The sequence below is a fragment of the Chaetodon auriga genome, chromosome 4 (genome assembly GCF_051107435.1).
Source record: "Chaetodon auriga isolate fChaAug3 chromosome 4, fChaAug3.hap1, whole genome shotgun sequence".
Classification (NCBI taxonomy): Eukaryota; Metazoa; Chordata; class Actinopteri; order Chaetodontiformes; family Chaetodontidae; genus Chaetodon; species Chaetodon auriga.
Window position 1 is genome coordinate 14,024,249 of NC_135077.1, and position 10,752 is coordinate 14,035,000.

The window sequence follows — 10,752 nt, forward strand, 5'->3', positions numbered from 1 at the left end:
GTGGGTAATACTTGCAGCAGCTGAAGTAGCGGTGACATTGGGTCCGTTGGAGTAAATAGCAGTACTAATAATAGTAATACTTTTTACACCTTCAGGTCCATTTGTTTTCTACTCCTCCGCTGCTTTTGTCTTAAGGAGCCCTGTTGGATTCAGCAGTGTCGCTTTTTTTTTTTTTTTTTTTTTCCCCAGAACTGTTCCTTCATTTTTCAAACCTTTCTGTATCCAGGGCAGGGATGTGCTGATCATGCAGGCTGTTTTTTTTTTCTTTCTTTCTTTTTCCCCCCTCACCAACACACCCTTGTGTTCCCAAAGCGATGCATTTACAACCACAATATTCTCCTACAGCTGGTGTCATTAGAGATTAGCTGTCTTGATCAAGAGAATCTCAGCTGTGTATGTCGTAGTAGACGATATCTGAAATGAGGCCAACTTTATACAACCTCTTGATGACCCAACTACTCCTTTCTAACTTAAATGGGGTGTCTGGAAGGGAGGGAAACCAGGATGTCACTTGTAAACTAGCATAGTATATTTGTTAATTAGCTCATTTCAACTGTACAGCTCATTTCTGCTAAACACTGAGACATCTCCAAGGCTTAACTTTTGCCAGATTTCTCTCAAAGCATGACTGACATGACTGACTGGCATGACGCTCCATAAGCAATATTTCTATGTGAACAGTGAAGGTCTTCAGAAAGATCACTGTTACAAGAATTGCTTAATACTCTCGATGGAGGTCCAGAGAGACAAAAGCAGCATGATGATCAATAATGTGATGATGATGTGAAGACTGAAGCAACACTTTCCAAAGCATCAACATCTGCGATAGTCCGATAAGTGTCTCCTTTTAAAAACCATGAACAATGAAACAAATCACTCCCTATGATATAAAGTGTAGTTAATCCCACTGAGACTCAACACCCCCAGTCTGCAGCTCCACACAACTTCTGGATCATCATTTTGGTTCTTCTGTTCGGACGTTCAAGCTTTAAATCCATTCCAGTAATTGTATTTTTTTTTTTATGTGTACTTCACTCATTTTACTTACTTAAATTTCAGCTGTGTTTATTGGAAGTCGCAGCCATTAGAGAGTAAAAATAAAACTGCCATTTGACAAACGGCAGCCGCAGCAGTCGATGAGGAGAACGAGCTGCTGGCACCGGCGGCCTGGCACTCAGCTTCACTTCAGAAAAAGATGGAGGAGATCTTTTCTGTGGAACTGAATCTATCAGAATCCACCGGTTAGAAGAAAATCCGAGGCTGCGTTTGAGAAAACCGCTTCGTCCTCAAGTTGAATTCAGTATAATGAGAATCATGTTTATTTGCGCTTAAAGTTTCCCATCAGTTAGAAAACGCAATTATTTTCTGAAGTACTCTGTGTAGAGACATTACTGATATTTCTGCTCAAGAGTAACTCTAACTTTGAAATAAAACTCTTTAAATTGACATTACCAGTTCTAAGTGAATCATAATGTCTGTTTTCATTTTTTTATGTTGAACGTGAATTAGCCCTAATCCTGCTGTGTTGTCTCACTCCCTGCTCTCATTCTCCACCTCTCAGACAGCTCTGAAGCTTTGGCCTGCTGAGTGAGATCAGAGAGCAGAAAGGGAGGGGGGGAGGAGGGGGTAAGGAGTGGGGGGGGGGGGGGCGTCGTTTCAAGGGGGAGGTGCCAGGGCTTCCTGCGGGGGTTGCCTGTGTGAACGCTCCCTGAATGACAATGCTGCGCATCAGGGCCTCAGCACGACTCCCTCAGCAGCAGCAGCAGCAGCACACACACACCCACCCACACACACACTCGCAGGGAGAGAGCCTGGGAAATCTGCATGGGCATGCAGCAGCAGCTATAACAGAGGGATGCCAGTGTGCCAAAAAAAAAAAAAGAGAGAGAGAGAAAAAGGAAGGGGAGAGCAAAATGTGTCCATCCGTCCTCATTATCAGTAAGTGACGGGGGCAGCTTGTCATCTCTGGCACCCGACCACCGCGTGGTTTCCCGTGATCGCGCAAATCACGGGCAGGCTTGTCCACCAGCAACAGCACCACCCCCACCTCACCATCTCCCCACCACCACCCTCCTCTTCCCGACACTCACTTTCACTCTCTCTGCCATACTGACAGCGGGAACGGGCTTTTATCATGCCTGTTAGTAGCCACTAGTCTACGGGAATCAGATGACGAGCAAATCCAGTGATGCACACACGTTGTGACGTTGAAAAGGCATCTTGTAAATAATAGCGTCGCTCTGAGACCACGGCAGCAGGTGGGTTATACACAGCGTGTGACCTCGGGGTAGCAGCAGAGCCCAGTCAGAGCTTAGAAGTGGTAGATTACTGCAAAAACAGCTCATCTCCTGTCTTCAGAAACTGGTATGTTTCAGACCAACAAGGAGGAATCCAAAATAATGTATTTGACAGCGTGAATGTGGTTTATTTGAATCACTTTATTTATGACCAAGATATGTTATATGTTTTTCCAGTGACCACAGGGTTCGGGTTAGGGTTCAAGCCTCCTCCATGTTTAAAAAAAGTGTAGATGCTGAGCCTTAAATTTGGTGTGCAGAAAACAACTTTTGACCTTCTGCAAAAATGCCGCTGTTTAGAGCAGCTGACTCAATCAAGCTGCACTGTAGAAGATTGTTCTTGACCCAATGGATAGCACATGGTTAAACTAATCTATTAGCGTTTGTGCAACAAATGCATTAAAATGTCACGTCCAGTTCATACCACTGTCACACTCCTTTCTGTGAGACGGAAAGTGATCTTCAGATTACATGTAGTGCAGGTTGAAAAAGCTAACCTACTTAATTTGACCCTGACTTTTACAAGAAGGAAACAGGGAGAGAAAATAGCCACAGTTCTGCGATACATTGCACACCGCCAGGTTATCCCCTTTCATGAAGTTTTGTGAGACTTTGTTGACTTGTACATAGTCTACAGTTTGCCTTCAGATCCATCCCAAAACCCACCATATGGCCCACTTTGAATATCCCACCAACTGGTTTTTAGAACAGAATCAGACCTCCAAATGACGGGTGGTTACCTGCCAAAGTAGTTGATAGAGGAGACAAACAGTGAGCAGAACTCGCAAACACTTCTCAGCATTTAACAGATGGCTGGGGGTACAGTAACCAACCAAATGAAGGTAATCTCTTCCAAAGGCATGCAGGTGGTGTGCAGAGCTTTGTACTCTTGTTTCAGCACTCTGGACAGCACCAAAAGGCCTTGGAGATGTGTCAGGAGCTGTTTCAGGACCAAGGACAGCGCCAAAGCACTAAAGTGACCAAAGTTGGTGTTTTTTTTAATATCCTTTAACTCACTTGTTCTCATTTAAATTATATAACTATGAATAAAAATATCTTAAAGAATCAGTTTGAAATGGATTCTCTGGCCACTGCCTGTGTGACTTTCACTCCCCCCAGTCCCTTCCATCTCCACTGCCACCTTCATTTTCCTGTTCTGGAGAGGTGACAGCTTGGTCGGTTTAGCCCAGGCAAACAGCTTGCTGAATTGCATCAAAGACGACTCAGATGCCAGGGCCAGAATGACAGACGGCTTGGAGGAGAAGGGAGGAATGAAGGGAGATAAAACCTCTTTTATATTGTCCTCAAAATAACAGTACGTATAAAATAACAGTGCGGCACTCCAAACTCTCCCAACTCTCCTGCTGGCTGTGCAGATGAAATGTTGGTCCAACTTAGTTTATTGGCAGCAATTCTACAAAAAACACTGACCTATAAAACCTTTTCGGAAGTCTACAATAAGCTCAAAATCACATGGTCAAGCAATGCACGAGGCAGTTTTTCTTATGCTCTCCCAAGGAATCCCATTTGAGTGGAATTAGATTGTTAGATTTGTCTTGGTACAGGATTACATAACTGTCTATACTGTCAGATGGGGAATGAAAGAAGGGACAATGGAACTCTTGGTGGAAAATAATCAGCTGTATACGCTCTCCTAGAGAAACTCAAATAACCCAGCTCTGCTTTTGCTTGGAGGGATCCCCAAAAGCGGGCCCTGAGTCACTGTCCTATCCGTACAGTAATCCACATTCACTTACAATTCCTTGTATATTCCCAGCACCACCTCCTCCCTCCCTCCACCCGCCCCGCTCATGGCAAAGCCTTCTGCTTGGCCTGGTGGGTTTGAGTAAACAGTGATCGGGGCGAATTGGACTGTGCTGTTGGTGCTTTTGACACTTGGCCACCATGAGAGAAAGCCGTGAGCGGCATCTCCTCAAGGGGCCTCAATTCACTGAACCCATCAGCGATGGGAGGTCCAGATCTTGCGTCTACTATCATTTTAAAATCTGCAAATGAAAAAGTGAAGACATGAATAAGTAGTGGAGGTATATCACCAAATCAGCTCACAGGTAATACTGGTCAAGAAAGCTTTTGGATTTTACGTTCTTTGGCTGCTGTTTATTCTTTATAACACTTACAGGATGAGAGTCACTCGGGCTGTAGGTAAGGCGAGCTGCCGCACCTTGCCATACCCAACTGACGCCCATGCATCTCCGTCGTGCGTTATGGGGAGTGGGTTGGAGTGGGGGAGGCTCCGGGGAGGCGCTGTGCGTCGTGCGCTGCTAGGCTTGGCCACGGATCTGCGCGCGGCGCTCGGTTCCCGTAGACTGATCAGATGCTCAGTGCGCGGCTCAACCCCAGCGGCTGACTGAACGCAGGAGAGCCCGAGAGGCGCTTCGCTCGTTGGGTTTTTTCGTTTCCAAGGCTGATCTCCACGGGAATATACAGCCTCCGGACCGACTGCGCGTTGGTTCACGTCCCCCTGGGGGGTCGAGGGAGGAAAGAAAAAAAAAAAACAGAGAGGGGGAGGGATAGGGAGAGAGAGCTAGAGAGAGAGAAGAGACACTGGACTTGCTGTAGCTCTGCGGGGCTGGCCACCTCTCTCTGGTTCGGGGAGTCTGGGGGGCGATGCTGCTGGGCGGGGATGGTGCACGGTTTCTGCCCGGTGGCGGAGGAGAAGATGCGAGCCGCTGCTACAACGCACCGCCGCCGTCGTATTTTCCGAGCAAGTATTGATGATGGTGATGATGCTGCCTCCCCCAGTGGTCTTTTTCTGCTCCTCCGGATCCTACTCGTCCGGGATTCATGTTCCGCAAACCCTGGATTATAGATGATTGTTGTGGACATTATTTTTCTTTTAACTTCATCACCTCATTTTATTTTTCGGGGGGGAAGATATAAATTGGTAGATTGAGGACCGGTGTATTTTCGTCTCCAAGTGCGCGCAATCACGCCCAAAATCAGTGACCGACGCCTTGGTGAGGAGGAGGAGGGGGAGGAGGAGGAGGAGGAGGGGGGATGCCGCACCGTCCATCACCAAATATCAACAAATGTCACCAGGCTCGGATTTTGGGGAAGCCCCCCTCGGTTGGCGTTTGCGTGTAACCCGAGTGGCGTGGTGGCAGTGAGAGGTGGCAGCGGGGATATCTGCCGTGCCACATCAAACATTGCGGATATATGGCACAAGAATAAATGAATTATTAAAGATTTTACTCTTATCTATTTCTATTTATATCTCGCAGTAAAAAAAGGGGACCTGGGGAGGGGGAAAAAAAGACAACTGCAGATCCTGTCAAGATGCACTAGACTGTTGAGAGCGAAAAAGACGCAGTCTCCAGCACTTCGTAGAGATGATTGCAATATTTATGTAAACGCACAGCTATGCATCCTTATCGCATGTATTTAAGGTGATCGATCCGTTTGCCTATTGAGATGCAAGAACCGGCTCACTCTTGGAGAGGTTTTTCCCAACCAAAAAAAGAAAAACAGGATGCCTTCCTTTTTCGACGGAGAGAAAACGCTGATGCTCTGACAAGATCTAAAATTTCTGACACTTTTCTCAACCACCAATAAAACCAGTCGTGTTTTTTTTTTTTTTCCTGTCAGAGAACTGATTTGCCAGAAATTACATAAACACTTCGCTCTGTTTCCCATTCATATTCCAAACACACGATCAGAGACACCGTGCGCTTTCCCTCTCCCCTCCTCTCCCTCCCCTCTTCTCCTCCTCCTCCTCCTCCTCCTCCTCCTCCCTCCCTCCCTCTCCACACACAAATGGAGGTATCTTCTCGGCGCTGAAGATCTGGGAAGGAGACACAGATAGATAGCAGGAGAAAGAGACAGAGAGATAAGCCAGAGGAGGAACCGAACCCAACTCCATTCTGCATGTGTGTTTGGAGCCGAGGCTGATGGGGTGGTGGCATGTGGAGGTGTCACTCTGAGGTTCCCCCCCGGCTCCTTCCTAACCTCTGGCGTTTGGTGTCTGCAGAATGGCGCGTTTTGGAGACGAGCTACCCAACAGGTATGGAGGAGGAGGAGGAGGTGGTGGTGGCGGTGGTGGCGGGGGTGCCGGCGGACAAGGGGGGCCCGGCCGCGGCGGCAGTAGGCAAGGGGGGCCCCCCGGAGCGCAGCGGATGTACAAGCAGTCGATGGCCCAGAGAGCCCGGACCATGGCCCTGTACAACCCCATACCCGTCCGGCAGAGCTGCCTAACGGTCAACCGCTCCCTCTTCCTCTTCAGCGAAGACAACGTGGTGAGGAAGTACGCCAAAAAGATCACCGAATGGCCATATCCTTTCATAAGCAATGCCGAGCTGACTGCCAAGGTACTGGGTTGTGGTGTGTTTGCTGGAGTGGTTGGCGAGGTGTGGCCCAGCGTGGTGTGGAGCGGTTTGGTGTTGAATTAGCCAACACCTGCAGGATGGAAGCTGTGGTCGTTGTGGTGATTTGCAGTGTGTGGTGGTGTGTCTTTTAATGTCATGTGTGATGTTTTTTTTTCTCTCTTTTGCAACATTGTGAGATGTTACATGGTGTCTTTTTTTTTTTTTTTTTAAAGGTGTATGGAATGGTGTGTGTGTGTGTGTATGTGTGTGTGCTGTGTGTGCTGTGTGTTGCAGTGTGCTGTTGATTGATACATAACAGAATACATGATTTCACTTCACTCTCACTGCTGTGTCCAGCCCTGCTGGCCTCAGGCTCATCTGATAGAGCTGCCATTGATGGAATGAAAGATGATGCTGACGATAATGCCAGTTGTCATGACACCAGCAATCACAATCATGTTGATGCTGCTGGTGATTAAGATGCATCTTGAATACAGCATTTAGCTCGAACCTGTTAGTGACCTGAGTGTGTGTGTGTGTTTGTGTGTGTTGAGGCTATGGTTGTAGTCAGAGCTGAGTGCTGATGTCAGCATTATGAAGGCTTAAGCACCATGCAACCAGAAGGGAGAGGAAATGACTCTCTCCCGCTCTAATTACTACTGACCATATAGGGGCGGCCTGTGGCTCGTCCTGCAGGACAGCAGTGGAAAAAGCTGTAATTGTTAGGACAGGTCGGTCTACTGCTGTTAGAACCTGGAATAATTATGTGGACTGGCCTCGAGTCACTATCTCCTTGATTAGAAGATGGAAACGTGCTAAATGCGCTGTGCTCTGTGTTTTTAGGCTTATTTTCATGCTCAGTGATGGAGTTTTTAATGCTTTTGGTGCATTTTGCCTTTATCAGATGAACAGAGCTGAAGCAGGGCATGTTATAATTACACCATTATCTTCTTAAACCTGCTTGCCACCAGGATACCCCAGATGCCATAGTTTTTAGAGATGTAGATGGTGTGATGTGGCATTAAGGCATTTTCAGCAGCTGCCATAGAGTTTCACAGCAGGACATTTGAACACATGGTGGGATGAACTTTCCCCCAAATCAAGTATAAGCTGCGGCCCCCATTGGCACCCTCACTTTTCCTGTGGGCCTGTCAAGTACAGCACACACAGCAAAATGAACACTGAGACTGTAACAAATTATTATTTTCATTTTTGATTAGCCTACCAATTATTTTCTCAATGAACTGATTAATTGCTTGGTGTAAAATGTCAACAAATTGTGAAAAATGCCCATTACATGTTTCCAGAGCCTACGGTCACATTTTCAAATATCTTGTTAATCGCACCCATTGGTCCACAACCCATACATATTCAGTTTACTGTCATAGAGGACTAAAAACATTTAGGAGAGTAAGAATTGATCAAAGATTAATTGATTGATCAACTAATCATTGTATCCGTAGTTTTTATGGTAAGACTTGATCCAGGGATGTTGTTGCACAGGGATGTGGTTTGTTTTGGACACTACTCCACCAGGATGGTCAAGCTTTTTTATATTGAGAACCTGATCTCAGGTTTTCCTCTGTTCTACTTAGGTTGTGCTAATTTGATTAAAAGAACAGGCACGAGGTAAACACCACGTCATTTTAAGTCACATAAGGTCTTAACAGTGCATTCTGATGCACACATGGCCCCTCTACAAAACGGGGCTTCAAAATTCTGTAATAACGGCGGACCTGCCTTAAAGTGTTCGTGCTTTCAGCTGAACAGTGGGGCTTTGGGAGCCCCTAGAGGTCTGAGGCACGGAGACAGTTGCTCACTTTGTTGGTCATCCTTTAATCAGGTTTTGGCACCTACTGTATCAAGTTCTGCCATTTTAGATGGCTTTTTATTAAACACAATGGGATGAACCTTTGAGGAGGCAGTGTGAGTTTTCTTCACGAGCAGCAGTTTCATGAATCCAAAGAACAGTTCAGCCTCACGACATGCTGTGTTTTTTGAAAGAAAGGGTAACACTTGATTTCTCTTGACTGGAAAAACTCTTTGATGCTGACTGTCATGACCGACTTCATTATCACTTTGCCTACCTGCGTTGCAAACAGCTCAGTCTAACAGCCTTCCCTGGAGGCGTTTGCTGGGCATTCTGGGAAATGTAGGAAATCAGGAGATGAGTAACTTCACCAAAAAAAAAGTTATTTTATAGCACTTTACTTAAGGTCTTTGCTTAAAGCAGCAGTCAGTTTGTGTTGGCAGCGCTGATGCAGAGAATCGCTCGGTGACTGCGGCTGCTTCATGAGAAAGGCAGAGAGGGTGAGGAGCCTCCCTTTGGGTCTTTTAAGGTGATCTCACAGTACGACAGAGCTTGTGAGAATCCCTAAGTCAGCAAAGGGCCATCAGTCAGTTCAGCCACTTTAACTGTAAATGAGCTTTTATGCCCAGAGTTTGACTTGAGACAATGCCACGATTACAAGAATAAAAGACAGCTGGGATGCAGGTAAGGTCAAACAAGAGGGAAGAGATTAGCCTTGAAATTTTCATAAAAATGTGGTTTAAGCCATTTCTTCAAGCTATGATTGAAGTGATGGAGGAGATTGCTCCAAATATCAGGGGCGTAAAAATAGAGGAAGCATCAATCATATTGACAGAGAGAGCACAAAGACAAACAGCAGCGGCTGATCTCAGGTCGTCTGATACTGTTTATCAGTAGGTGTTGAGCCATGTAACGGCTCATGTGATGTGAGAGGCATGTTGGTCATATGATATGTGTGTGTGTGTGTCTCGTTTGTGGTCATGCTGATACATGATGGTCACTGAAATTCTGCCACAGACATGGCAATAAATGTAATATCTACATCAGATTTTAATTATTTGAATCAGAAATGAACAAAACTGACAACAAAAGAGTATAAATCCTTGCCTGTTACATATAAATCCTTCACAATTTATTAATTTCAGTTTCTTTTATTAACTGGTTTGTTGTCCTTTCCTTTTAGTATGTATAATATCCTATAATCTGGTTTAGATCTTGTTCCTGATGCCAGGACAAACAATACAACTAATATTAAAGTCGACAAAGAGAGAGAATTCAGGCATATTCTTTGAATTATGATGTAAGATATTCAAATGTCACCTAACAGTCTTCCTCCAGTTGAAGCCAGTGACGAGAGCATGTTTGAAAACGAGGCTTTATTGGAAGTGGGGGGAACTGCCGTGTGCTGCCAGATAAAGGTTCTGCCAAAATGTTTTGGTTTTTCTGCAGATTATGTTAAATTTTGTCACACCCAATCTGACTCACCAGAGGTAGACTGTGGCCAGTTACCCTAACCTAGTCGCTAACGGTACGAGCCTAAACAAGCTAAGAGCTGGGACTTTTCTTTTGCAGGGATTTAGCCATTTGAATGGCAGGTCCCGCCTCCCCACGTGCAAATGTTGCACCGGAACAAAATCCCCCGATGCTAGTTTGCACTGTCGCCGCATCGTGGGCTTAGTGCCACCCAGGACGAAAAAGCCGAAGCGTCCCCCCCCCACTATCACAGTGATGATGGGTGTGGGCAGACCTTTCTCCTGTGCCGACCCCTCTGCATGATGCATTTATAAAGTGTAGGATTTCAATGTGCAACCAATCAAACCACAGCCAAGGGTTTGGAGCTGGTGGCTGAATATACATAAGTATTTCAGACTGGCAGTAACACAAAAACAAATACGTGCAACACAAAAGCTTCTTCATCATTTAGTTGATGAAAGAAATGTGATCAGAGTGGCATTATGATTTTATCCGCACAAGCAACTGCTGGACATCAGACCTGCAGCGTTTGGTTCCATGCACCAGTAAATCGCGGCGTTTTCTCCAGTATTAACAGGTTCTTGTAACTAACAGCATCCTAGATCTCTTTTGGATAACGGAGACTCTAATTTTCAGAACTTGTTATTTGATGCCATCTGAGTTGGCATCATCTTCGCTTGGTCAAACAGAACAAGCGATAAACACATTGATGTAAGTGTCCTGTCCAAACGTCCAGGTTGTGGAAGCAGCCTCAGAAACATCAGCATTAAACCAGAATTCTTTACTGTTTCCTACTTAATATGAGGCATTTTTATTGCAAAACATTTTCAAACTTAAAGAACATCCACTT

The 10,752-nt window shown here is 45.7% G+C and overlaps 1 protein-coding gene across 25 annotated transcripts in view; it reads left to right on the forward strand.

Moving 5' to 3' along the window:
• The first annotated feature begins 5,568 nt into the window (after positions 1–5,568).
• Positions 5,569–10,752, forward strand: part of cacna1ab (calcium channel, voltage-dependent, P/Q type, alpha 1A subunit, b) — a 119,234-nt gene continuing 114,050 nt past the window's right edge. For all 25 annotated transcript variants that reach the window (XM_076729464.1, XM_076729470.1, XM_076729475.1 and 22 more), the window contains exon 1: positions 5,569–6,584. In XM_076729464.1, the coding sequence (XP_076585579.1) occupies positions 6,287–6,584 (298 nt within the window). In that variant the 5' untranslated portion in view covers positions 5,569–6,286. The remainder of the gene's footprint in view (positions 6,585–10,752) is intronic.